The sequence below is a fragment of the Peromyscus maniculatus genome, chromosome 23 (assembly GCF_049852395.1).
Source record: "Peromyscus maniculatus bairdii isolate BWxNUB_F1_BW_parent chromosome 23, HU_Pman_BW_mat_3.1, whole genome shotgun sequence".
In the NCBI taxonomy this organism is placed as follows: domain Eukaryota; kingdom Metazoa; phylum Chordata; class Mammalia; order Rodentia; family Cricetidae; genus Peromyscus; species Peromyscus maniculatus.
The window spans coordinates 43,766,800-43,794,762 of NC_134874.1; the positions used below are offsets into that span (position 1 = coordinate 43,766,800).

General features: G+C 49.5%; 1 protein-coding gene across 1 annotated transcript; it reads left to right on the forward strand.

Annotated features, from left to right (window-relative positions):
- The first annotated feature begins 1,921 nt into the window (after positions 1-1,921).
- Positions 1,922-26,362, forward strand: Eif3b (eukaryotic translation initiation factor 3 subunit B). Its single transcript, XM_006990750.3, has 19 exons — positions 1,922-2,429; positions 8,177-8,369; positions 9,683-9,802; positions 10,026-10,083; positions 10,247-10,375; positions 10,595-10,752; positions 13,268-13,399; positions 13,477-13,543; positions 14,195-14,241; positions 15,696-15,906; positions 18,800-18,872; positions 19,690-19,812; positions 21,610-21,688; positions 22,301-22,439; positions 23,959-24,084; positions 24,685-24,762; positions 25,147-25,255; positions 25,356-25,472; positions 25,875-26,362. The coding sequence occupies exons 1-18, from the start codon at positions 1,970-1,972 to the stop codon at positions 25,457-25,459; spliced, it is 2,406 nt and encodes an 801-aa protein (XP_006990812.1). The 5' UTR covers positions 1,922-1,969; the 3' UTR covers positions 25,460-25,472; positions 25,875-26,362.
- The last annotated feature ends 1,601 nt before the right edge of the window (positions 26,363-27,963 follow it).

Below are 27,963 nucleotides of genomic sequence, written 5' to 3' on the forward strand. Positions count from 1 at the left end.
TCAGGATCCATGGGTCTCAACCGTCAAGGCCTGAGAACTATAAAAGTACTCAGTGGAAGGTTATAGTAGCTGCTTGTGTGGGGCTCCAGGCAATAAACCCCTGAGAAGAAAGCCTGTATCCCAAGCACCTACAGTCATAAGTGTCCGGCCTCTAGAACCCGGAGCCATAAGTCTTTCTCAAGATTTGGTTTCTGAGTTCAGACGCTAAAGCTTTGGACTCTCAAAATTCTGGGCCTGCCAGTGCTGGAAGACATGCTGGTTTTTTGTTTTGTTTTTATTTTAATTAAATACATTTACTTAGTTGTGTGTATACTCAAACAAATCAGAGGCTAACTCTCGGGGTCACTTCTCTCCCTCCACAATATGGGTTTCCAGGATGGAACCCAACTTATCAGGTTGGACAGCAAGAGTCGGCTGAGCCATCTGACTGGGCTGTAGCTCCTCATTTCTGAGTAGATCAAAAATACTCCAGCAGACTGCTAACTCATCCACCATCCCCTGGTCACCGGTCTCATTTGTGGAGTCTTTATATAGCACAGGCTAGCATGAACTCATCTTTCTGGCTCAGTCACTCCAGTGCTCGGATTCCAAGTCTATGATTTCATGGTCAACTAAGTGGTCCTAAAAAAAAAAAAAATAAATAAATAAAAATAAAAAAGCTTTTTTTATTAACTTTTTTCCCCTGGGGAGTGAGCTGGGTGGGGCTGGAGAGATGGCTCAACTGTTAAGAGCACTTCCTGCCCTTACTGAGGACCTGGATTCCATTCCCACCCTTATGGCAGCTCACAACTGTCTGTAACTCCCATTCCGGGTGATAACATGTTCTCTTCTGACCTCCGAGGGCATCAGGCACACACGTGCTGCACAGATACACATGCAAGCAGAACACTCACACACATAAAAATTTTCGAGTTAGAGATGGGCTGTAAGCCACCATGTGGGTGCTGGGAGCCAAACTTGGTCCTCTGAAAAAGTGCTCTTAAGCTCTTAGTTCCCTCTACTGGTCCTTTTTAAGAATGTCGAAACATCCCATAAGGAACAGCTCTCGGTGGGAGTTAGCAAAACTTCTGACAAGCAAGACAGACAGGAGCGGACTATCTTTCCCAGCGTCCATTCCTGCAGCCTCCCTGGTCACCCGGAGCGGGCTCCGCCCCGCCCACCCCACGCTGACCCACGTGACCGCCTTCTCCCGCGTGGGCAGGAGGCTGTCTCCGGCGGACTGGCCCACAGTGACCGTCCGCCCGGGGGTCCGCACGAGGGGACGGGCACCACTCGCGACCCGACTCTGCACTGTGCGGGGCAGGCGGTTTCCTGTGTGTTGGCCGCTTCTGGTTGGCGGCGAACTCCTCGTGCAGTTCTGGACCCCTCCGTTCTTCGGCCCCGTCAGTGGACGGGTCTAAAGCGCAGCCCTTAGCGGGGGGAGGACCCAGTCTCGTCTGCCAGGCAGCAGTCTGTCTGGTTAAAAGCAAAGCTTGAAAAGCATCCTGTGTGGAAGTTTCCGCTTTCTTGGCATGGTTCTCTAGTCACATATTTTGTCTCCACACAGTTCCACGTGTTCAAAGCATTTGAGAACCTACCTGGTGCTCCCCAGATAGTTCAGTCCTTCCCGCTAGCGCCCGCCGGGAGAGGCATAGGGACGTCTGCCATCTTGGACGCAACTATTTCTTAACCAAAGATGGGGGAGCCACATAAAGCAGTGAGTTTATTTTTGCTACCCAAAATCCTTTGGGGCTATAAATGACCCGTCTTGTCTTGAAAAACGATATATGGTTGTTTCTAGATGCTTTTTATGCGTGTCTGAGTTTCCTTGGCGTGGTCGTGAGGAACGAGGGCGTGGGTGTCTCCCCCCTGAGATGCATATTGGTACGGCCTATTCGCTGCACGCACGTGGCTCCGCTCTAGCGGCGCGCGGGGCTTCCTGGGAGTCGGAAGCAGGGCGGCCGAGCCGGGTGAGGAGCAGCGCGGGCCCATGCAGGACGCTGAGAACGTGGCGGCGCCCGAGGCGGCCGAGGAGCGGGCTGAGCCCGCGAGGCAGCAGCCGGCCTCCGAGTCTCCGCCGGCGGATAAGGCGGTAGGGTCTGGAGGGTCCGAAGTGGGGCGGACGGAAGACGCCGAAGAAGACTCTGAGGCCGGACCGGAGCCCGAGGTGAGGGCCAAGCCGGCGGCCCAGCCCGAAGAGGAAACGGCGACGAGTCCGGCCGTGTCGCCGCAGCCGGCGGAACGGTCCTCGGCGCAGGAGCCCTCCGCTCCCGGGAAGGCGGAGGCCGCGGGCGAGCAGGCCCGGGAGCACTCTGCCGGAGGAGCGGAGGAGGAGGGTGGGTCCGATGGCAGCGCGGCGGAGGCAGAGCCCCGGGCCCTGGAGAACGGAGGGGCCGATGAGCCCTCCTTCAGCGACCCCGAGGATTTCGTGGACGACGTGAGCGAGGAAGGTAGGGGCTGTGATCGTGAGCGTGTCTATGGTGAGGGTATCCTCGGATGTCGGCGAGGGCGCGAGGTCTTTCGCCTAACAGCGATCCGCCCCTATTTTCTCTAAAGTAGGGGACCACTTGGGGAGCCCACCTCTGCGGGAAGACCGAGCATCTAGGGTTGGTAGAGGGCAGGACAAGTTGCAGTATCCCGGGCATTGCAGTTTCCTGGCCACGGTTTCCAGCGTTGATCAGCTGGACCCCCTCAGGGCCGAATGGGAGGGACAGGTCGTGTGGATTCTGGTGCCTTCCCCCTTGCAGAAGTATCTTCCCCACGGTTTCCACCGTAAGGCATTGCCGTCTGACCCAGCCACATTCCCGCCTGCTTATCTTCTTTTTTCCTTGGTCGGTACCCCTCACCATTCTTGTGTTGGGCATTGCTTTTTCACACTGCTCGTTTTGCAGCTTACTTCATATTCCCTTGTACAGTGACTGGTTCTGTGTTTTGCACGGGAGCCTGGTTCCCAAAATCTTTGATGACAGCTGATAGCATGTGTTTTCTGCCATTTCAACTGAGATATCCTGCCAGTGATATGCCAGGAAAATCTAGAGCCTCAATATAGTTGTCAACCTAGAACTTAAAATATTAAAGGGACTGCCATTTAAATGGTGACATACTTAACTTTTGTAGGTTTATGGGGTTTGTTTTTTGTTGTAAGTCTGGCATAGCCCAGGCTGGCCTAGAACTCTATGTAGCTGAAGCTGGCTTTGAACTGATTCTCCTGCCTCCACTTTAAGATGGCCAGCGTTTAAGGTGGAAGCCAGTCTTTGCTCTACAGGCCCTGAGGAAAATTCTCTGTGGATGAAGCAGGTTTCTGGGTTCCCACCTCTTGCCCAGCTCCAGTGATCTCTGATGTACCAGTCCCCCCATGCTAAAGCCTAAGTTTTGGCTTTGAAGCTCCTTTTGAACTCGTGGTTTTTTTTTTTTTTTTTTTTTTGGTTGGAGTGTCTCCCTGTCACTTCATGGTTTCAGACGGACCTCACACTGCATCTGTCCCATGCTGGCCCGGAACTCATAGTCATCCTCCTCTCTTGCCCACCCAAGTGCTGAGATGACAGGTGTGAACCACCACCACATTAGCTGCTTTTTTAGGGGAGAGGGTGTCACCCTGAATTCGGGGCTCACCAGTTGGCCAGACTGGCCATTGCGATCTTTGCTTGCACCTTTCTAGCCCTTGGGATGGATAAAGTGTGGGCTGCTGTGCCAGCTTTTTACCTGGGTACTGGGGGTCCTAACTCAGGTCTTGCTGCTTACCCAGCAAGTACCTTTTGGACTAACCATTTCTCCATATTTTCCCTTTTTCAAAAGTTTATTTTTATTTTTTAAATTAAATTGTTTTATGCAAAGGAGTATTTTGTCTATTATGTATGTATGTATGTGTGTGTGTGTGTGTATGTATTCATACCTAGTGCCTGTGGAGGTGGTTGATTCTTCTAACTGGAATTAGAGTTGGTTGCAAGCCACCATATGGGTACTGGGAATCAAACATGAGTCCTTTAGAAGAGCAGCCGCCAGTGCTAATTGCTGAGCAGTCTTTCCAGCCCATGTTTGTTTCATTTTTAATTTTGGGTATGTCCGTTTGTCTGTAGGTTTTTTTTTTTTTTTTGGTTTTTCGAGACAGGGTTTCTCTGTATAGCTTTGCGCCTTTCCTGGAGCTCACTTGGTAGCCCAGGCTGGCCTCGAACTCACAGAGATCCGCCTGGCTCTGCCTCCCGAGTGCTGGGATTAAAGGCGTGCGCCACCACCGCCCGGCTGTCTGTAGGTTTGTATGTATGTGAGTGCAGGTGCCCACTAGGACCAGATGAGAGTGTTCGATTCCCTAGAGCAATAGTATAGGTGGTTGTGAGCTACCCTGTGTAGGTACTGGGAAGCAAATGGGCCTGCCTGCTGCATGATGAGTATTTAAAGAATTATTTGAGCCCACTTAATTCCCACATTCCAGTGTGCAGATTACCTCCAGAATTAGGGAATGTGGAAATGAGGGCATCCTAATGTGAGTAAAAGGCCAGCCTGCCTCCCTCTCGTCTGCTGGGAGCCCAGTGGGTCCAGTGTATGAGGGAAGTACAGAGTAATGAAGAGGGACTGGTACTGAAGAACTGGCATTCTTAAGGCCATCTGGCTTTGGGTGGTCACATAGAGATGTCACAAAACTGGGAAGGGAAGGCAGCCTTTTGGTTCTTAACCAGAGGAGCAGCATGGAGTCTGTCTTGTCTCCTTCCTTATTCTGTCTCACAGTTGTGTGTTAGTATGTGTCTCCTGTTCTGTTTCCCCAAGTGTGGTGTGCATGCCTGTCATTCCAGTACTTGGGAGGTAAAGGGAAGAGTCTGAGGTTAGCCCCTGCTGCATAGGGAATGCAAAGCCAGCCTGAGGTACATGGGACCTTGTATTAAAAAAACAAATGGAAAGGGCTGAAGAAATGGCTCAGCAGTTAAGAGCACTTAGTATTCTTCCAGAGAACCTGGCTTTGATTCCCAGCTCCCACATGGTGGCTCACAACTCTCTGTAACTCCAGTTTGAGGACTTGATGCTCAGGTACCAGGCATGCATGTGGTGCGAAACATTCGTACACAAACACACAAAAAAAAAAATTTTTAGGGCTGGAAAGATTGTTTAGCAGCTGAGCACTGGCTACTCTTCCAGAGAACCTGGGTTCAATTCCCAGCACCCACATGGCTCGCAACTCTCGGATAACTCCAGTTGCACTCTCACACAGACATACATGTAGGCAAATAAATCATCAGTGCACATAAAATAAATACAATTTGAAAAGTAAATAAATAGATAAGTTTTTAAAGAACTAAAACAAAATGTGTTGCATTGTGGGGATACTTTGCTCCGCCCTGCCCAGGTAGCAGCAGATTGTTACAGGCTAGGTAGACGCTTTGAGCTCCTGGGAAGGAGTCTGTAGTTTGTATAGAAGCTGAGCTTTTTTTATTACGTCTTGTTAAGTTCAGACCCAGCTTACCAGGCCATTTAATAGTATGGTGAGCAGGCTTTTAAAGGAACCCAGAGTTCACTGTAGCTTCTGTAGTAAAGGTGTGTGGCATTGCTGTGTTGAAAATCTGCCTCCTTGCTCTTTGCCTGCTCTTGATTCTGCCATCTTTGAAATGTGTCTTAATTGGGTTTTATTGATGTGACAAAACACGGCCAAAAGCAACCCTGAGTCCATCGTCCAGGAAGTAAGGACCCACCAACAAAAGTCATTTGGTCGCGTGGCGGGGGTGGTATGCACCTTTAATTCCAGCACTTGGGAGACAGGCAGGCAGATCTCTGAGTTTGAGGCCAACCTGGTCTAGCGAGCACATTCCAGGATGGCCAGGAATACACGGGAAAACCCTATCTCGAAAAAACAAAACAAACAAACAAACAAAAGAATCATCTGATGAGTTGGTGCTGCACATTTGTGTCAGAAGAGCATTCTGGAGTTGGTTTCTTATACAGTGGGTTCCAGGGTTTGAACTCGGGTTGTCAGGCTTGTACAAGTGCTCTACACACTGAGCCTTCCTGCTGGCCCAGAATTTGCTTTTATTTTTAATCATCTATATTATTTTTAATTTTTTAGCTTCTTCTGGGTGTGTGTGTTTGCCTGCATTCCTGTATATGCACCACATTCGTGACTGGTGTTTGTGGAGGCCAGAAGAGGGCGTCAGAGTCCCTGGAACTGGAGTTGTGGGTGGCCTCTGCAAGAGCAACAAGTGCTCTAAAATGGCGCAGCCATCTCTCCAGCTCTTTTTTTTTTTTCCCCCTATTCTTAATTTTGTGTGTAGATGTTTTGTCTGCATGTTTGTCTGTACATGCATAGGGCAGTGGGTTCCCTGACTGGGGTTGCAGATGATTGTGAGCCACCGTGTGGATGCTAGGAACTGAACTCTGGTCCTCTGGAAAAGTAACAAGTGCTCTTAACTGATGAGCCATCTCCCTAGCCCCACATACATATTTTCTTTTTGGTTTTTTTGAGACAGGGTCTCACTGTGAAGACTATGAAGTCTCACTATGGTTGTCCTGGAACTCACTATGTAAATCATGCTGGCCTCAAACTCTGCCTCCTGAGTTCTGGATTAAAGGCTTGAATTACCGTGCCAGGTCAAACATTTATTTTAAGCAGGATCTTCTGGTATAGACCTGGATGGCTTCAAAACGACTGTCTTTCTGCCCCAGTTTCTCAGATGCTGGGAGCAGTCTTAGATCTAGCTCACCTTTTTCTTTGTGTACATGTGCTGTATGTGTGCAAGTGCATGTGGAGACCCCAGGTTTACAAGAGGTGAGTTCTTTACCACCACCACCACCACCCTTTTTTAATGATAGGGTCTCTAATTGAATCCGGAGCTCACCGTTTCATCTAGACTGGTTGGTCAACAAGCCCCTGAGATCCTTTTACCTCTGCCTCACAGCCTTGGGGTTTTAGAAGCCTGCTTCTACACCTGGCTCTTTTGAGACAGACTCACTGTGTAGATCAGGCTGGCTGTGAATTCATAGAGATCTGTCTACCTCTGAGTCCTGGGACTGAAGGCATGCACCACCGTTCCCACCTTACACTTGGCTTTGTGTGGGTGCTGGAGATCTGAAGCCAGTTCCTCGTGTATGAGCAGTGAACACTTTCCCCACGGAGCCTCCATCCCACCCCTACTTTCACTTCAGAGAATGAAATGGGACAAAGAATAGTTGTTGATATTTGGGATATTTAGCATGTTGAAGTTGCTTTTCTTTTAAAAAGATTTTTCTTTTTGAGTACATATATTTGCACATATACATGCCTTTGGAGGTCAGAGGTGTCCAATCCTCTTGAACTGGAGTTACAGGCTGTTGTTGGATGAGCTGCCCAAATTGGGTACTGGGAACAGAACTCAGGTTCTTTGTGATAGCAGTACATGCTGTTAATGCTGAGCCGTTTCTCCAGCTTTGTTCAGTTTCCTGAGACAAGGTCTCGTGTAGCCCAGTAGCAGGCTGCCCTTGTGTTTTCTTCTTGTTCTTGTTCCTCCTCCTCCTCCTCCTTCCTCCTTCTCCTTCATTTTTCAAGACAAGGTTTCTCTGTGTAGTCCTGGCTGTCCTGGAACTTGCTCTGTAGACCAGGCTGGCCTTGAACTCGCAGAGATCTGCTTAGCTCTGCCTCCCAAGTGCTGGGATTAAAGGCATGCACCACCACCGCCCGGCTGCTATTAATAAGCCATTCTTTAAGGGTTTGGTTTTGTTTTTTTTTTTTTAGGAGCATTATTAGAGATTGAACCTAGGGCCACTTTTGCATTAGGTCAGCATGCTATCATTGTGTTATATCTGCAGGGCTTTTGTATTTGATTATTTTTTAAAGTAATCATTATTCTTGTGTGGAGTGTGGACAAGACTGGAGGTCAGAGGCTAACTTTCAGGAATGGATTCTTCCCACCTATTTAAGGCAGGGGCTCCCTATGTAGATCAGGCTGGCCTTGAACTCAGAGATTCACCTGTTTCTGCCTCCACCTCCAGAGTGATGGTATTAAATATATGCACCACCTGGCAGTCACAAACGGGTACATTTTGACAATAACTTCCCATCAAAAGGAATGTGAGGATTAACCTTCCTGATTCTTTGTTGTTTAAGCTAGGTCATGATTTTTTTGTTCATGATGAAAGCACTTAGAATAGTTGCCTCTTAGAAACAATCAGCCTACTAGCTAATGGATGAGCACTTCTTGGCTTAAATAGAAACCACTTGACATTTCTTTTACTCCTTCAGAACTACTTGGTGATGTACTCAAAGATCGACCTCAGGAAGCGGATGGGATTGACTCAGTGATTGTTGTAGACAATGTTCCTCAGGTGGGACCGGATCGTCTTGAGAAGCTCAAAAATGTCATCCACAAGATCTTCTCCAAGTTTGGGAAAATCATAAATGACTATTATCCTGAAGAGGATGGAAAGACAAAAGGGTGAGAGCGCTAGTTGCTGAAGCAGCAGGTGTGGGTTTGGGGAGCTGTGTGTTCCGGCCACCGCGAGGGAGGCTCCCCCAGTGGACTTTTGGGGCTCTGGAATCATGGTGTAGTGAGTGACTGATGCCCATAGGAGCAGCAGGTGACCTGGTGTAGGTTCTGGATGAAGACACACTGTCCTGAGAGTGGCACAGCCCAAGGGCAAGCCTGCCCGTGGGGAAAGCCTGTGTCACTGCTTAGTGGGTGACTTCCTCCATACTGTTACCTGAAGTCATGGGTGTAGCCTGAGGTTTCGTTCGTTCGTGACCTGCAGCTTGCTCTTTCTCTTCAAAATTAGCTCTTTCCTGTTTGATTCTAGTCCTTCGTTGTGTGTGGTGCTCTGGTGTCAGGCGTGCTTGTCCGACAGCGTTCTGACTGGCAGTCTGCTTAGATCCCGCTGTGAGGCCCGAGGCTCTTGAGCAGTGGGCTGGCTGCCCTCGGTGAACTGGACAGGGCAGAGTGGTCCACAGTGGCTGCTGCCAAGTTTGAGGGCCATATGCCTCTTCCACTGTCAACAGACCTCCTCTAAATGCTGCCTTGTCTGAGGGGAATGGAGGATGAAAAGTCACCTTTTAGAATTAAAGTCTTAGTGTTTAAAAAACTCTACAAAGTAATTTTTGGAAGAATCATTGATTCTAGGCAGTGCCACTGTGTTTTATGTTTTTTATCTTATTTAAAGATTATTTTTATTTTATGTGCATTGGTGTTGCCTGCATGTATGTGTGTGTGAAGGTTCCAAATCCCCTGGAACTGGAGTTAGAGATAGTTGTGAGCTGTCGTATGGGTGCTGGGATTTGAACCTGGGTTCCCTGGAAGAGCAGCCAGTGCTCTTAACCGCTCAGCCATCCTTCTAGACGCGCCCCCCCCCCTTTTTTTTTTTTCTAATTCTGGTTTATGTGTGTGAATGTTTTGCTTGTTTGTAGATGTGCACCATATGTGTGCTTAGTCCTCTCAGAATTGCAGGCAGCTGTGAACCACCATGCATATGTAAAGTGGACACTTAGCTAAGTTTTGACAACATGTATCACAAGGCTGTCACAGGATAATGGTTATTTCTGTTCAACTTTTCTGTCATTTATAAAATCAGTCTTGAGATCTTTCTGTTAGGATTTCATTCTTTAGGAAACTGCTTGGCCTGCATGTTGTACCCTGGTCCTCAGGGTGACCACCTTGGGGAGGCTGCAGGTGGTTAGGACCTCGGTTCATATAGAAAGGTCACAGTGTTCAGTAGTCTTAAAGGTGCACATGTGCAAACTGCTCACCTTGTCGCTCAGGTACATCTTTCTGGAGTATGCTTCTCCCGCCCATGCTGTGGATGCTGTGAAAAACGCCGATGGATACAAGCTGGACAAGCAGCACACGTTCCGGGTCAACCTCTTCACTGATTTTGATAAGTGAGTTGGAGCCTGCGATGTGTGGTTGATGCCTGTGTGTGATGGGGAGTTCTTCAGTGGGTGCTGGTGGCCTTTGAGGTGATTGACTTCTGTTGGCCAGGCAAGAACATTTCATGTTTCTGCTTTAGGCATAGGGTGGGTGGGGAGGGTACAGTGCTGCTTAGCCATGCACCCCCTCAGGCCATCCAGCCTGTGCCACTCAACGGTGCCTTTTCTGTTCCAGGTACATGACCATCAGTGATGAGTGGGACATTCCAGAGAAACAGCCTTTCAAAGACCTGGTATGTGTTCTCTGAAACCTCTGCTCTTGTAGTCAGGAGAGAGCGTATAACTTGAGGTTAAAGGGTCTATTGAATCTGTCATAAAGTGTGGTAGTTGTCAGCGAGCTTTCTTTGATGAAAATTAATGCAGTGCACTAAATCCCTCGATTTTGATCATTTTTAGGGAAATTTGCGTTACTGGCTGGAAGAGGCAGAGTGTAGAGATCAGTACAGTGTGATTTTTGAGAGCGGAGACCGGACATCCATCTTCTGGAATGACGTCAAGGACCCAGTCTCAATTGAAGAAAGAGCGGTGTGTACTAGCAGCTGTGGCCATGGCCATGACTTCCTGTCTCCTTAGAGCAGGCCTGGTTTCTGCCCGAAGGCTCTTGTTCTCTGAGGTACTCTGAGAACAGCTGACACTCCTTTCCCAGTGTAGAAACAGGTTCTGAGCAAAGAGAAGACAGCCGCGTGGAGCAGGAAGGGTCGCTGTGCTTGGCTTCCTGTCATTTTAACCCTGCTCTTCTTACAGAGATGGACGGAGACTTACGTGCGCTGGTCCCCGAAGGGCACCTACCTGGCCACTTTTCACCAGCGGGGCATTGCCCTCTGGGGAGGGGAGAAGTTCAAGCAGATCCAGAGGTTCAGCCACCAAGGCGTGCAGCTCATCGACTTCTCTCCGTGTGAAAGGTGAGTGACTCAGCTCTCCTTGTTGGACTCCTCAGCTGACTTGTCGTAGCCTCAGACTTCCAGAAAAATCCCAGGAAGAGTGGAGAGAACTGCAGGTGACAGCAGGAGAGAGCTGTCAGTCAGCCCGGACGGACTTCATAGAGAGCTTGAGGCCAGGGGAAGTAGGTGAGACCCTGTCTCAAAAAAAGAGAGAGAAACGGGGAGAAATCATCAAGAGAGCTCCTGGATGTCCCCACCAGCGCTTGGCCCTGCTCCTTTACCCTCCTCACGTAGTGTGTAAACTGCCACGAGGTAGGGTGGTGAGCATTCAAGGTTTCTTTATTATTATTATTATTATTATTATTATTATTATTATTATTATTATTATTTGTCTTGCCAAGATATGGCCCAGGGTCTCTGCCATGGAGCTATGTCCTCCCCAGCCCCACACCTAAGCAGCTGGGGGGTGGGGGGCGTAGCTTCCTTACTGTGATGTTGCCTTCCTGGGTTTCAGTGACAGAGTCCCACAGCAGGAAGATTGTGTGTGTTGTGACTCTTAGGAGAGAGCCCACACTGGCAGAAGTCACTATAGTGTGTGTTCATAATGGTTGCATTCTGTTCTCTTTGGTCTCTTAACTCGGCTTAACAGATGTTTCTCGTGGGTATGTGTATATGGATGCATAGGGAGAATACACATTGAGGTTGTGAATGTATCCCTCAGGTAAAGTGAGCCCTGCCAGGTGAACCGTGCGTGTTTTATGATGTGTTGGTTCTAGGTAAGGCACCGTGCCAGCATTGATACTTGGTGCCATAATGCCACAGATCTGTTCTTGTTCTAGTTCAGGGATGAGACATTTTTCTAGAAGAGATGCTTTCCCACATCTGAATTGGTCATGGAACAGAGACACTTGTGAAAAGTGGAGCTGGCAGAAAGCTGGAGGAGCCCATATGCCACAAACACCTAGAAACCCAGCACTTGGGAAGTAGAGGCAAGAGGATCAACTTGGTCTGTAAGAGACCTTGTTTCCAAAAAAACAACAAAAATTTTACCTGAATTGAATTATTTCTCTTTTTATCAAATTTACTTCAAAACAAAAGGTATACAATGCTGTAACATTGAAGTGCTTTACTGCATAGGCAGGGGTGGTTAATTCCACTGATGCATGCTCGGCCCTAGTCCTGTGTCCTTAACCCTCGTTCCTTTCACTGGGAACATCTTCCCTCCCCTCTGTGCTGCTTTCATGGAGTGCCCTGTAATTCTTAACCACTTGGCATAGCTGGTACAGGAGAGTCCATTCCTGTACAGCAGCAGTGTTAAAGGTGGATATGTGAGGGGCTGGAGATGGTGGTTAAGAACACTTGTTCTTGCAGAGGACCCGCACCCCAGTTCCCAGCACCCCATAGTTGCTCACAACCATCTGTAACTCCAGTTGCAGGGAATCCAACTCCCTCTTCTGACCTCCAAGGGCACTAGGCATGCATGCAAGCAAAACACTCATAGAAAAAAATCTGAAACAAGGGTGTGTGTGAGAGAGACAGCTGGCCTGATGCCTGTGCCAGGGTGGCAGACACTTGAGTGTCCTCCCTTCCACGTCTTGGGAAGCCTGCTCAGTTCCCTCAGCAGTTAGCTCACCTGTGTTCTGGGAGCGCAGTTGACACATTAAGTTAGGACGTGGCTTTCTCTCCTGATACGGGCCTGGCCCCGCATCACTATAGCTGAGGCTGGCGTTAAACTCCTGATCCTCCTGCCTTCGCTTCCCAAGTGCTGGAATCGGGGCTGTGCACTACACCTGGTATGATGTGTCTGTCTGTCCACACATCTGTCCTGGCCTTTGTGAGGTCCTCTGGTTGGTTCTATAGTGCAGCTTTGGGACTCACTGGTTGCAGGCTTGAGCAGTTTGTGTGATGTAATGCTACTGATCAGGGTTTCGGTCTTGGGAGCCCTGGCACTGCAGTAGTAGGTAGGGCTTTTTGCTGGTGTTCTCAGGCTCGCTGTGGCCTCTTCCGCTGCCCCTTGCTTCAAGGGGTGGTGTGCTCAGGAAACCTGTGCTTTGTGGGAACAAATAAAGATTTGTTCTACAGTATAGAGATGCTCGCTGTCAGGTCACTAATTACCATTTCCCAGAAGGATACTTACTTTAGAACTGTACGTGACCACCTGTTATCTTTATCTCATTAGTCTTAATTGCAGAATTGAAGATAGGAGAATCCCACGTCACTCCTCCCTCTAGACCAGCCTACTCAAGCAGACTTTTGTTGGGGTGTTTGATTTCCTGGTGCCACTCCTAGTGGGGACACCATTCTGGGTGACTTGCAGTGGTCTGTGATTACTTTGTACCTGGTTATGCTCACCCCACCCCCAGCTTAGAAAGATCAGGCACCATTCTTGGGGATCATGGTATTTGGGGACAGGCTGGTTCCATACACCTTGGCAATGTTCTCTGTACTTGAGTCTGTGACCCACGGTAATGTGTGCTGTAACTGTGACTTTCACACCAAAGGAGGTGCTGTACTAAGTGACCCCCCTCTCTTGCAGATACCTGGTCACTTTCAGCCCACTGATGGACACTCAGGATGACCCTCAGGCCATCATTATCTGGGACATCCTCACAGGGCATAAGAAGAGAGGCTTCCACTGTGAAAGCTCAGCCCACTGGCCCATCTTCAAGTGAGTAGACGCAGCCGTGGTCTGCCTGTGGCCTTTTCCTGTTCAGTGGTGCAGTCTGGCGCTTCTTTTCTCCTCAGGTGGAGCCATGATGGCAAATTCTTTGCGAGAATGACTCTGGATACTCTTAGCATCTATGAAACACCCGTGAGTTGGTTTGTTTTCGTGTTTCTGGAAGTTCTGGGCATTGAACTAGACTCCTGCATGCTAGGCAACTGTTCCAGCACTAAGCTATGGCCCTAGCTCTCATGGTGATTTTTGTGTTCTAGAAGGCAAGCCATGCATGGTTGGGTGCATGCATGGCTGTACTGTTTAGCATGGATATAATTAGTGCTTGCTTAATCTGTGCTATAGTAAGGGAAGCAGGGCTTTGGTAGACTGGCCAAATAAATAAATAAAGGCCAACTTCAGTGCTCCTGCAACCCTTCCTGTGCTGGGTGGAAGTTTGGGTTCTCCTGTCCTGACTCCTACTGAGGTTGTATTGGAAGTGTGTGTGTTGCTGTTCACCTACCCTTTATGCTTGTAATGCTCCCTAGACACGGCAGAATCTTGCACTGTTAAGAGTAGGGAAAGGGCTGGTGAGATGACTCAGTGGGTAGAGGAACAAGCCTGACAGCCTGAATATACTGCACTGTGGAAGGCAAGAACTCGGCTCCTGGACATTGTGTTATGACTTGAATACGTGCACTGTGACATGTGCTCCAGTCTTCAAATAAATGTAAAGGGGGGTATACAGAGTTGACATTGCCCTGACCTTTCTGAGCTGTGATTGTTTTTCTTTTTTTCCTTTGTGGGCAGTCTATGGGCCTTTTGGACAAGAAGAGCTTGAAGATCTCTGGAATAAAGTAAGTGAGTGTTTCTGTAAAGTCAGTGTCAGTGTGCTCTGGTTGCTATGGCAACACAGGATGATCACCTTCGACAAGCAGAAATGTCTCTTTCCCTCTTGAAACTGGAAGTCCAAGATGAGCTAATGGCTTCTGTCTAGGGACTTTCTCTTGAGTGGATGATATCTTTCTCACAAGTAGTTGAAAGGAACAGCTCTTTAGGGACCTTAAAAAGGCATTTACTGGGTCCCCTACCTTCCCTTCCTTAAGACCAACCGGTGTACCTCACCTATGGCCACTACCTTACTTACAGTTCCACTGTGCATTTGGGAGCACATGAACAGACCTTCAGGCCATTGCAGCTGGGTTTTGAGTTTTTAAGACAAAGACAGTCTCATGTAACTCAAACTAGCCTGGAATTCCTACTGTAGCTGAGGACATCTTGAACTCCCTGTTCTCCTGCATGGTAGTATTACAGGTGTGTGCTGCCATGTCCAGCTAGCACTCAGTGATGAAACACTTAGGAAAAGCATTTACTTGTTTGTTTCTGCAAACACTGGCATGCTGTAGTGGATCTTGCACACTGGCACAGAAATAAATACTAAGAACAGAGTCTTGCCCAGCCGGAGTAGGGACTGTGTGGAGACTTGAACACAGTGGCTTTATCTCTTAGGAAAGCTCCCTGATGGAAGGTCTTCCCTGCTGCTCCTGTGTTCTGTGGGGTAAGGCTTGGGTACGCAAGGACCTGCAGCTTGTTCTGACTTACTTATCTGAAGTCCTTGGGAGCTGATCAGTCCTAGGGTGGTGAATGCTTTGCAGCCCAGAGGACACTAGCGTGTCTTCCTTTTGTTTTTATGTTCCTGGGTATCATTTGGAAAACAGGCATACACTGATCTACAACAAATTGTGGGCTTCTGCAGTCCAGCTGGTCAGGAGGATAAGGAGAGGAGGGGATACTTGAGCCCCCAAGCTTGAGACCAATCTAGGTAACAGACCATCTCAACAGAAAAAAAAGTGCAAAACAAGAGTATAGCGTGTATAGGTTTTCACGTGACTAACTTCACAGGCAGCCTGTCACAGTGTCTGCCCTATGGAACAGTTATAGAGAAGGGTTTGTTCACCTGTCCCACCTTCCGACTTACAGTCCTCCCCTTTGGCACCTTGGTTGATAATGTGCAGCTAGAGCCATCGGCCTGAAGTATATTTGTAAAGAGCAGTGCTGTGGTGGCTCAATGCGGAGCTGGTCTGCATGGGCTGTGGGTCCAGTGAGCAACCTCCTTCTGTCTGTTCCCTTGATGCCCCACGGTTAGAACTGCAGGCTGTACTGTGCAGCGTCTAGCACAGGGCTGGTGTGCAGCGGGCTCAGGGTAGCAGGGTGCAGGCATAGAGCTTTTAAGAGTAAGTGTGTTCTCTCCTGCTGCTCAGTTCTATGACCACCTGTTCTTCGCATAATCTTTTATTTCTTTGTCCTGCAGAGACTTTTCTTGGTCTCCGGGAGGCAACATCATTGCCTTTTGGGTGCCAGAAGACAAAGATATTCCAGCCAGGGTGACCCTGATGCAGCTCCCCACCAGACAGGAGATCCGAGTGAGGAATTTATTCAATGTGGTGGACTGCAAGCTGCACTGGCAGAAAAACGGAGACTACCTGTGTGTGAAAGTGGACAGGACTCCAAAAGGCACACAGGTGAGGGAGTAGTTGCCACAGGAGCCACTTGTAAGCGAGCTGCCGCTTCTGAAGATTTGTTGCTTAGTTGTGTTTGTGTGTGTGCAGAGTACAGTTGTGCAGGTGCCTGAGGAGGCCAGGAGAGAGCTTCAGATTCCTAGAGTTAGAGTTAAAGTTGGTTGTGAGCCACTTGGCCGGGTGCTTGCAACCTAATTCAGATCTTCTCCTGCAGCATCCCTCCAGCCCCTGCACTTGTTTTGTTGGGAGGTGTTAATGGTGGTTTATTGCGTAGACTCATAGGGCACTTTCAGAGTTGCCTGGTGCTGACGCTGTCAGCTGTCTGGTCATGGTAAGGGTTCTCACAGTATTCTGATTGAAGGCTTCTTAGACTGTGACTTTTCACCTGAGAAGCTTTTGTATGACCCCAGGCCTGTATGTACACAGAATAGGTGTACAAGTCCAGCATAGACAATCATAAGTTATTTTAAGATAACTCTTTGATATGTGCATGCTCTTATTATTAACAGCAGAAACAAGTTTGCACACCTGTGAGGTGGAGTGTTTTATGTGCATGAGTGTCTTGCCTGTTGCATGTATGTCTCTGCAGTGCTCTTGGAGGCCAGAAAAGGGCATCAGATCCCCTGGAACTGGAGTTAACAGACCATGGTGAGCTGTCATGTGGGTGCTGGGAATTGAACTCAGGTCTTCTGCAAGAGCAACCAGTGCTCTTAACCACTGTGCCATCTCTTCATCCACCCCTCTGTGTGTTTAACATAAAAAATTTAACTTTGGCTGGATATTTGGTACTGTACTTTTCAGAGTTGGATATTTTGATTGTTTAATCGTCGGTGCTGGGAATGCGTTATATAAACCAGTGTACAAAAGGGCAGAAGGGTGTCTTAAGGGTAATTTCCAAAATGGTTAGAAATTCTGTAGAATTCATTGGACAATCATGGTTTGTTTGTTTGTCTTGAGATGGTTTCTCTGTGTAGCCCTGGCTGTCCTGGAACTTGCTCTGTAGACCAGACTGCTGGCCTCTGCCTCCCAAGTGCTGGGATTAAAGGCGTGCACCACCACCTCCCGGCCACCTTTTTTTTTTTTTTTTTCAATGAAATTCAAGTCAGCAACTTAACAGGAATTTTTTCAAGGCAAGTATTCTAGTACAGTATAATCCAAAGATATTTAACATGCTAAAGAATGATGGGAAATAAAGCAATCCTTTGTTTTCCATAATTAAACCATTGAGTTTCTATAAGGAAAAAGCTCTGAGTACAGTAGAAACAGCACAAATCATAACACCTAAGAGCGTGAGTCTGAGAAGGGCTTGAAGCAGCTGCAGTGTCATTGCATGGTGGCACGCTGAGCACGGCTGCAGTGAGGTGTGACGCCTCAGTGGGCAGGTATGCCAAGTGCGCCAGGTTGTTGTGTCTTGGGTTTTGAATCTTTGGCCCTTGTGCATTCAGAAGTCTTGTGTAGGGTGGGGTGGGGAGGGGAGGGGTGAGTGGGGAGGGGCTCCCATGGGATTCTGACTCAGAGTTTTTGAACTCTTAGTCTAGCCGTAGCACTGTATAGAGGGACATGGAAGCCTCGGCCCTTTGCCCCTGTTCACTTACCCCCTTAGGGTTGATGGTCTCATGTAGTTTTGAGCTCACAGAAAAGTACAGCAGTAGCACCTACAGGTGCTCAGCCCTCTTCCTGGCAGGTGCAGGGATGTTTTGTTTTTCTGGTAAACACAGGCAGACTTCACATAGCTCTGCACACAGATGCTTTCCTTTACATTGGTTCATGTTTTCTTCATCCCAAAAACAGCCTGTCTAGGTATGCTAGCACGCACCTTTAACCCTAGTACTCTGGAGACAGAGGCCAACCTGGTCTACATAGCAAGTTCCAGACCATCCAGGACTACGTAGTGAGACCCCTTTTTTTATTCAAGTTCCTTTTCCCTTTATGATATTCCCCCCCTCCTCCTCCTCTCTCTTCCTCCCTCCCTCCCTCTTCCTTCCCACTTTCCCTCTGTCTCCCTCTCTCCCTCTTTTGCAGCAAGGTCTTACTCTGGTTCTAGGTGTCCTTGAACTCACAGCGATTCTCCTGCTTTAGCCTCTTAAGTGCTGTATTACAGACATGAGCCACTGTGTCCATCCCAAGTTACTTTTCTTGAGTTATAATGCTAAAAAGTCATGCTTTTAAGTACCGAGCCATCTCCATGACTTTCAGTGTGTTCAAGCGCGCCACTGCTGATTCCAAGCTGCACACCAGTTAATACTCGCTCCCCAGACCACTCTTGGTCTGCCCTGTAGTTTTTCTCCCAGTGCTGGGGATTGCACCAGGCAGCCCTCTGCATGCTGGTCATGTGTTCTGTTGAGCTTTGTCCCAGCCCCTCCTCACTCTGAACAGCTTCTGGTCTGTTCTGTTTGCATGTCTGTGTTCTGAACCCTTCATACAGGTGGAGTCCTACAGTCTGTGGCCCTTGTGTCTGGCTTCTTTAACCTTACTTTTTTTTACAACCCTATCTATATTGCAGCGTGTGTCAGTATATCATCCCATTCCTTATCACGGTTGACTAGTATTCCAGCACACGCATCCATCCACATGTTAATGGACACACATTAACTGGTGGGGCGAGTAGTAGTGGGTCTCTGTAGTATGGTGCTGCTTGAAGGTCATGGTACAGGTTGCTCCACCGTGTGCAGGTCCTGTGGTCCCCTCGATGGACTGACTGGAGGACCGTGAGACCTCTGGCAGATGTGCTGCCGAGTTTACTTGGACTGTTCCGCCATTGTGGCAGCTGTATCACCAGCATTAGGGATGTGGATGTGCGGGGGGCTGAGCGCTAGCTTGTTAACATGAACTCCCCATCTTTCCTATGCTTTCACCTTCCAGAATGTTACCCCTTCTTTTTGATTTTTATCAACAGGGCGTGGTCACAAATTTTGAGATCTTCCGAATGAGGGAGAAGCAGGTCCCTGTTGACGTTGTTGAGATGAAAGGTAAGCTTCCATGTAGCAGGAAGGGCCTTCTGAGCCCTTGTCTTGAACAGCTTCTGCAGGAGCAGCCACACTGACCTGGAGTGCACCAGTTAGGTTGGCTAGCCGCAGGCATCCTCCTGTCTGTCCCGCACTGGGGTGACAGACAGGTGCACACCACCATGCCTAGGAATGGCTTTGAATGAGTGACTTGCTGGTTGTAGTTTCAGCTGTTCTTGTTTCGGTGAAATAAGTCTCATTCTACAGCCCTCCCCCCAGGCCTCGTGCTTCAGCCTGCACCACCGGGCTTGGCTTTCAGTGTTTGTTTTTCCTGTTTGATGGAGGGAGACAGGGTCTCACTCTGAATCCTTGACACCTGCCTCTACCTCACAAGTGTTGGCATTGAAGGTGTGCCCCGCCATGCCCACCCTCACTTTTCTGTAATAAAAGGTTGATGTACTTTTCCTTTCCCTCTAACTTCCCTCCTTTGCTGAAATAGCCACATAGTTTCTGCCTTGTCTGGCAAAGTGCCTGTGCCTTTTATTTGGCTTTTATTTTGTTTTGCTATAGAAAAAAACCATATCTCCCATGTAAGGAATGACAATAGGATGGCATGGGCCTGTGACCTTAGCCCCGGAAATTACAAAGTTCTAGCCTGGCCTGGGCTTGTTACCAACCCAGCATCACAAGCAGATTAAACCAGCTGCCTTTGAACTCTGCTGATAGTCGGTCTGTGGTCCTGATGGTGAATCTGGGGTTTGGGGGTGCTTTTCTCCAGTTGTAAATGAAGATGTTGCTGTGAAAGGTGGTGGCCACTGACTTCTCTTCTTGTTGATTGTAGAAACCATCATAGCCTTTGCCTGGGAACCCAATGGCAGTAAGTTTGCTGTGCTACATGGTGAGGCCCCTCGGATATCTGTCTCCTTCTACCACGTAAAGAGCAACGGGAAGATCGAACTCATCAGTAAGCAGTCTGCCCTCAGGCTCCCTCTAGAGATCTTCTCGGGCCTGGATTGAAGCTCTGGGTCAGATGATAGGCAGGATGCTGAGGTTGGGTGACTCAGGACAGAGGGAGCACATACACACCCTCATCTAAGGTTTCTCAGTTTTAACTCCGCCATTGTTTTGGAGGCCGCTGTCATTTCCTCTCTTGGACTATTGCCCTCTGCCCCTCAGCCTGGCTTAGTCCTCAAGTCCTCTATCAGCTTCAGCAGGAAGGGTCCTGTTCGTGTGGCTGTGCATACCTAAAAGATACACCCCCATTTGACATGGAGTCAGCATGTAGCCCGGCTTGGGCTCCCCGGGGGCTGCTGACACTCACTCTTGGCCTTGTGTCCTGACAGCCCCACACAAGTCAGCAGGTTATGTTGCCCTCACTGGGGTGGGTCTGCAGGGCTACCCCAGGCTGTGTTCCATATGGTTCCTTTATTTGAGACAGGGTTTTTCTTTTTTTTTTTTTTTTTTTTTTTTTTTTTAATAATTTATTTAAATTTTTTTAAGATTTATTTATTTATTATATATACAGTATTCTGCCTGCATGTTTTGCCTGCAGGCCAGAAGAGGGCACCAGATCTCATTATAGATGGTTGTGAGTCACCATGTGATTTCTGGGAATTGAACTCAGGACCTTTGGAGGAATAGCTAGTGCTCTTATCCGCTGAGCCATCTCTCCAGCCAAAGAGGCAGGGTTTTTCTGTGGAACTTTGGAGTCTATCCTGGAACTCACTCTGTAGACCAGACTCCATACTTTTTTTTATAGGAAGCCATCCCCCTGTTCCCTGTACCCTCGCAGTCATATCATGGCTTTCTTGGATTTGGGCTTTGTGTGTCTTAGTAGCTTCTGAGACCTGTGAACAGTGTGCTTTCCTTTACCTGAGTCTAACCATTTTAGGATCAGTGGGCTGTGTTGCAAAGTTGATTATATTGTTGATTCTCTTGGATATATAAAATGTGGACAATTGCAGACAATCAGAAGACTTCTGTCCCATTATAACAAACACCAGGAAAGGGGTCATTTGTCTCCTGACTGTGTGATAAGTGTTCTTTGGGCTGTCAGCGCCAGGGTCACCATCAGTGCTCCACTGTGCATTGCAGCCAAATAGGACAGTTGTCCTATAACTGAATGTGAGACTCTCACCCCATCAGGGCAAATGTGGCTGTAGTGCCAGGACTTCGCCCCCTCCCACACTACTGCTGTGACCAAGGAGACACCCAGATGTTAATGGCCTCTTGTGCAGGCAGATGACTGGCTGAGAGAGACCTGAATGTCTAGGCAAGGAGTCACCCCACTTGCTTTGCCAGGTTCCCCCCAGTGTCGGGTGACTGGGAAGATGATATCCTTGAAGTTCTGGGGGCACACTGAAATGATGGCTTGAGTAGGTTGGTCCTTGGTGATGTTGAAGTCAGTCCCTTCCCTGACAGTCTACAGACACCAAGGACTTCAGAGAAGAGTCACTGCTGTAGTTACTCTAAGTGCACTCTTAGTCCGGCTGCATGTGAAGTTGAAAGTGGAACCCACCATACTTGGCAGCAGCCAGCACCCACTACCCTTAAGCATGCAGTATGACTTCATGTTTAACTGAGTGGGGAATTGTTTTCAGGTAGTTCTCCTAAGGTGACCAGTGCGTTTGTGTCCGAGTTGTCCGTGGACTTGGTCTTTGCCAGCCTTTCTCAGGGGTGGCACAGCCCTCCTAGACGTGGTGCTGTCTTAGCTGGAGGCACTGGCAGCAGTCCCCTTACAGGTGCTTGCTTTTCCTTGCAGAGATGTTTGACAAGCAACAAGCAAACACCATCTTCTGGAGTCCCCAGGGGCAGTTCGTGGTGCTGGCCGGGCTGAGGAGGTGAGTTGGGGCCCTGCCTCCTGAGGGTTTGTGTTGAGATGGAGGATCATCATCTCACTTGAGAATTGTCACAGCTGAGCCTCCAGCCAAAGCAGGCCGATCTCTGTAGTGACTTGCAGATGACACCTCTTCAGTGATCATAGCCTTACGTTCCCTCCTGGGAATCCCGTGTCTTCAGTGGGACAGATGCTTAGCTGGACCAGCCTTGCCCTCTGGTTGGGGTGCCTTTCTTTTTATCCCCTGCATTCCAGCTGAGCACAGAGGAGTAGTGAGCAAATCCAGCCTCAGCCTCTGGTGTGAAGGGATGCCGCAGCTTGCTCCCACTGTGGTGTGCATGGTACTCTAGTTCTGGAGGCTCCCTCGGGTACCACCTTCTCTAGATGTCACAGAGCTTTTATGCACACACCATGTCCTGATCCCAGTCTCATGAAGTCCTTAGGAAATTTGTCACTGAGGACAACAGAGCTGAAGTCCAGGGAGCTACAGCCCAGCAGAGAGGGGGCACCTTGACCCTTGCTCCTTTCCCACCCTTGTGACCCAATGGAAGTTAGAGGCATCTCAGAGTAGAGATGCAGGGTGATTGTGGGATGCAGCTGCCCTGTTACCCCACAGCATGAATGGTGCCTTGGCGTTTGTCGACACTTCAGACTGCACCGTCATGAACATTGCAGAACACTACATGGCCTCCGACGTTGAGTGGGACCCAACGGGCCGCTATGTGGTCACCTCTGTGTCATGGTGGAGCCATAAGGTAGGAAGTGGCAGATGCTGGACCCTCCGGTAATGAAGTCTCTCTCTCAAGGCTGGTGACAGGAACTGTTCTCTGTGTGATCATTCTATCCAGGGACCCTGGGTGACAGGATACTACTCACAAGCCTTTGCGGCTTAGGGAGCCATCTGATTCAGAGGCTGCCAGAGCATGGGCCACTGTGCCTCCTGTGGGCAGACTGCTTTCTGTGTTTACTGATGGGTGGTCACTTGAGCTAGTCTGTTCAAACAAACTTATTTTTTTTTTTTTTTTTTTTTGTGATATATATTTTTTATTTTACAATACCATTCAGTTCTACATATCAGCCATGGGTTCCCCTATTCTCCCCCCTCCCACGCCCTCCCCTTACCCCCAGCCCACCCTCCATTCCCATCTCCTCCAGGACAAGTCCTCCCCCGAGGACTGTGATCGACTTGGTAGACTCAGTCCAGGGAGGTCCAGTCCCTTCCTCCCAGACTGAGCCAAGTGTCCCTGCATAAGTTCCTGGTTTCAAACAGCCAACTCATGGAATGAGCATAGGACTTGGTCCCACTGCCTAAATGCCTCCCAAACTGATCAAGCCAATCAACTGTCTCACCTATTCAGAGGGCCTGATCCAGCTGGGAGCCCCTCAGTCTTTGGTTCATAGTTCATGTGTTTCCATTCATTTGGCTATTTTTTTTTCAATAATTGAGTAAAACTGAAATTTATTATATGCCACAGTCATCCTACGGACCTCCATGCTATATATATATAGCCTCTATGGTTCTATGGGTTGTGGTCTGATTGTTCATTTTATATCTAGACTCCACCAATGAGTGAGTACATACCATAACTGTCTTTCTGGGACAAACTTATTTTTTATGTGCATTGAATTTTCACCATGGGTGTTGTGTCCCCTGGGACTGGAGTTACAGACAGTTGTGAGCTGCCATGTGGGTGCTGGGAATTGAACCCAAGTCCTCTGGAAGAGCAGTCAGTGCTCTTAACTGCTGAGCCATCTCTCCATCCCCTTGTTTAGGATCTTATAGGACTGGGGATATCAGTGCATAACACCTGCCTAGCATGCAGAAGGTCCTGAGTTCCACCTTCAGCACCCGTCCCCATAAAAAGAGGGGAGGAAAGAAGGAAGTGAAACTCTTTTAAGTCCCATGTGGGACCATTCTATTCAGTACATAAAACTCCCAGAGCCTAGCATTTGAGTTCAGGCAGTGCTTTGTTGAGTCTTGCTGGAAAGACAAGGTTAGCTGGCTGAGTAGTTGGCGCTGCTGGGGAAGTTTCTTGTCAAAGACCCCAGTGGTAAGCAGGCCTGCACTGGGAGAAGCAGCTGCCGACTGCTGTGGGCATGGGAGCCTTAAATCATTGTGCGTTTCCTAACCACCTTCCTGTGGAAGATGAGCACAGCCGGGAGCAGGGTCTGGTTTAGGCAGCATGCTGAGCACAGGTTGGTGCTCTGGCTCCTGAGAGTAAAGGTCCCAGGTGGCCTTGCATATTTTGCATGATGGACCCCACTGCCCTCTAGGTGGACAATGCTTATTGGCTATGGACCTTCCAAGGACGCCTTCTCCAGAAGAACAACAAGGACCGCTTCTGCCAGCTGCTCTGGAGACCAAGGCCCCCAACACTCCTCAGCCAGGATCAGATAAAGGTCTGTGGTCCCTGCTTGCTCGGGGGATGGGAGGTGTTGTAGCACTGAAGGAAGTGAGTCATTTGTCCTGTGACTGGACAGGAGCACTGAGTGGGGAGTGGAGATAGACCATGGAAAGGCCTTCAAGATAGGCAGGGCCAGTGAGACCTGACCTGACGCAGTGTCAGGCACTAACTCTAAACTTGCAGGCTAGGCAATACCTATAAACTCAGTAGGCTGAGGCAGGAGGATTGTGAGTTCTTGCCAGACTCTGCTGTAAAGCAAAAAGATGATTCTATACTTCCTGTCTGTTCCCCACTCTCCAAAAACCCAGGAATCTGCCTAAGCCACACAGGTTGTAAAACAAGTCCCAGTGGGTTTGGAAGAGCTGGGAGGGGTTAGGCAATGGGTAGGCTTGTGATAGTATGTCAGAACTGGGAGTGACTCACCCTAGGAATCCTCTCCATGAAATGAGATTCCCCAGCCGGCCGGGCATGCTGGTGCCCTGGGGCTGAATCCTCTTAGTCCTGGAGGCTGTCGGTGTGCACTGGCATCTTTGAAGGCAGCAGTTGCAGTCCTTGCTTTGAAGGTTCAGTCCTGAGAGACTTGTCTTGGTTTCAGCAAATTAAAAAGGATCTGAAGAAATACTCTAAGATCTTCGAGCAGAAGGATCGCTTGAGTCAGTCCAAAGCTTCAAAGGTGAGCCTGAGGGGTGCTCACGAGCCCATCCCTGTCTGGGCCTGGGCAGTATGAGAGGTGTGTGCCAGGACCCTGGTCTGGCTTGTGCTCCCACGTGTGAGGGGGCAGCTAGCAATGGGGAGCAGAGGGTCAGCACTGGTTCTTGGAACCAACAGCCACTAACATGGGGGAGAGGCTGGCTTTTCCTTGATAGAAGCAGGAGGGAATGGAGTCGGAAGAGAAATGAGGGTCTCGTTTAAGGGAGGTTCCCTGGAAGGCTTGCCCAGCACACAAAGCTCTGCTTTCCCTCTTCCGAACTTCAACAATGGTTGCTAGACACAGAGCGGGTCACTGCGGCTGAGCAAGTGTGTCCTGCTCAGTCCTGCAACCTTCCCCACATGATAGGAACTGGTGGAAAGAAGGCGGACCATGATGGAAGACTTCCGGCAATACCGAAAAATGGCCCAGGAACTCTACATGAAGCAGAAGACCGAGCGTCTAGAACTACGGGGAGGTAACTGGGCTTGTCTGCAAGTGGAGTGGTCCCTCAAGGGTTCGGACTAAGCCTGCGGCTGGCGCTGCGTCCCAGGGGTCAGCCTGCTCTGTCTTCTCAGGGGTGGACACTGACGAGCTGGACAGCAACGTGGATGACTGGGAGGAGGAGACCATCGAGTTCTTTGTCACTGAGGAGGTCATTCCTCTGGGAAGTCAAGAGTGACCTCAGCACTGTGGTAAGCCTTGTGAGCGTGAAGACAGGAATGAATGCCTGCTGAGTCTGGCTGCTTGTTAGACCACACATAGAAGAAGACACCCCAGGAAGATGGTAGTGCCACCACTGGTGGTTGATAGGAAGCTCGGGAAGAAGTGGGGGCTGGCACTCAAGAAGGGTGATTGGGCACGACACTGTCCCCATGTTGGTAGTGGTTCCAGGAGTGAGTGTCTGCCCGCGTGTGGTGCTGGGTTCCCTGGAGGAGGAACCATGAGAGAGAGCTAAGCTGGGGTGATGTGGGTGCCACTGACGGCCAGGCCCGCTCTCGGCCTGAGGCACTGCCTCTCGGCCTGGAGTGTGGTTGGTGGAGACTCCCGCTTGGTCCCTTGCTGGTGGCTGACTAATGGTGCCTGGTCTGTTGCAGTGTCACTGTGCCGCGCCCAGGATCCGAGGCCGCCCTTCACAGAGAGCCTCCCTCGGGCTGGGTTCTCATTGTGCTTTCTTGCTCTGGACTGCGAGTGCACCCGGGCTTCTTCCATCCCGACACAGCTCTGTGCCTTCAGCCCCTGGGTCCACAGTGGGGACACTCGAGGCTCCGCTCACATTTGCCCTGTGTGGGTTTTTATGCCGTGTCTGCTGTGGGGCCTCACTGTAGTGCTCCTGGTGGCTCCTCCTCCTCCTGCTGCTGCCCAAGGTGTTTCCAGAGCCTCCACCGGCAGCTCAGTGGGCTTCCCTCCCATCCACGGACTTACTGTCCTACGTGTGGCCTGGAGACCTTGAGGGGGACTACAACGCCCACCACGTGCTTGTGCGGTGGCTCTGGAGGCACCCCAGCACCCCGCACCTGTTCGGGCTGTGGCAGGGCCTCTGCGCAGGTTGGATGTGGAAATAAAGGCAACCCTGTGTGAAAAAGTTGTCTCCTCTTTGCAGTTCGCAGTGGCCTGGAGGCCTGCCCATTCCCTCTCCCTAGGGTGTGGGTGTTTGCACACTTGCTCCTGGCTTGTTGAGAGCCTGTCTGAAACCTAGTCGGGAGCTAGTGTACCGGATCCCAGATACAGTGTCTTCGATCTGTTTCTGTGAGACAGTGCTCATCATCTCACCCCACAGAACCCTTGGGTTTGCCAGAATTGGACAAGTTGGAAAACAGGTATAGAGGAGTCAGCCACTTAGACACACACCTCTCTGCAGTTACCTAGTGTCCAGTAGAGAAGAGGACAAACTAGTATAGATGGCCTCCACCCAGGGTGAACTGTGGCCATGCTCTACACAGCCTGCCTCTGCATCTGTTGTGACCAGAGAGAGCCACCCCAGGCTGGGCCCACAGCCGTGGTACATCTGCAGAGCATATACCTCCAGCAGGGGTCAGGCTGCCACAGATATGGGAGCAGAAGACACAGAATAGTGATTTGTGTGCATCATCCTTGGGAGGTGGCTCACCTCTCCTCCTGAGTCTTAAGAGTCCTTATTCCCTTGGCCTCTCTGAGGTTCCATCATGGTTGCAGGCCCTTCAGCGGTTTTACCCCAGGGTATTGGCCACTCCCATGCTCTTTAAACATACTTTTCGAGTTTCACAGCAGTGCGATGGAAAAGGCACACAGATACAGCACATTTGCAGGGTTTTTGGTTTTGGTTTTTCAATACTGTTTTGCTGTGTGATAGCCCTGGCTGTCCTGGAACTCACTCTGTAGACCAGACTGGCCTCGAACTCACAGAGATATGCCTGCCCCTGCCTCCCAAGTGCTGGGATTAAAGGTGTGCACCACCACAGCCCACTGTACAGTGGAAGGTTCTTAATAGTGCTAAGCTTTTCACTATTTGAAACTTGGTTGCAATTGTTTTCTGTGATTTCTAAGAGAGCATTTGTGAAGCGCTGTTTCCTGTCTTCTGTGCTGCAGCTGGAGTTGAGGGAAGGCTCCTGCCTCAGGACAGCCTGTGCTCAGGGCTCAGCATGGATGGGATTCACCCTGGCTCCTGGAGGCTGGGGGGTAGTGGGGGAGCTGTGTTTCCTTGGGCCCTAATCCCTTCCCTGCCCTGTGGCAAACATCTCCTAATGCCCAAGGTTGACCCAGATGCTAAGGAAGAGAAAGAATGTGACCTAAGGAGTTCTGGCCTCACACAGCTAAACTGGTTTGATTTCTGAGAGAAGGTGGGATTTGCTTCAGGGGAGCCTTAAAGTTTCCCATGACCCTGTGTGGTTAGCTTGAGCTCTAGGCAGAGTCCTCACAGAAAGCCTAAGTTTGGGTTCCATAGAATCAATCTGTAGCTTTTTGTTACAGAGATTCACCTGCCTCTGCCTCCTGAGTGCTGGGATTAAAGGTGTGGGCCTCCCAGGTAAACATGGCTCTTTTTTTAAATAGTTTTATTTCATAGTATTTTGTGTGTATGTGTGCATGCTGTGAATGCTTGTGGAGGTCAGAGGGGAACCTACAGGAAGCTCATCTTCCATGATGTGCATCCAGGAATTGAATTTAGGTCTCCAGGCCTGTAGGCAAAGCACCTCTACCCGCTGAACA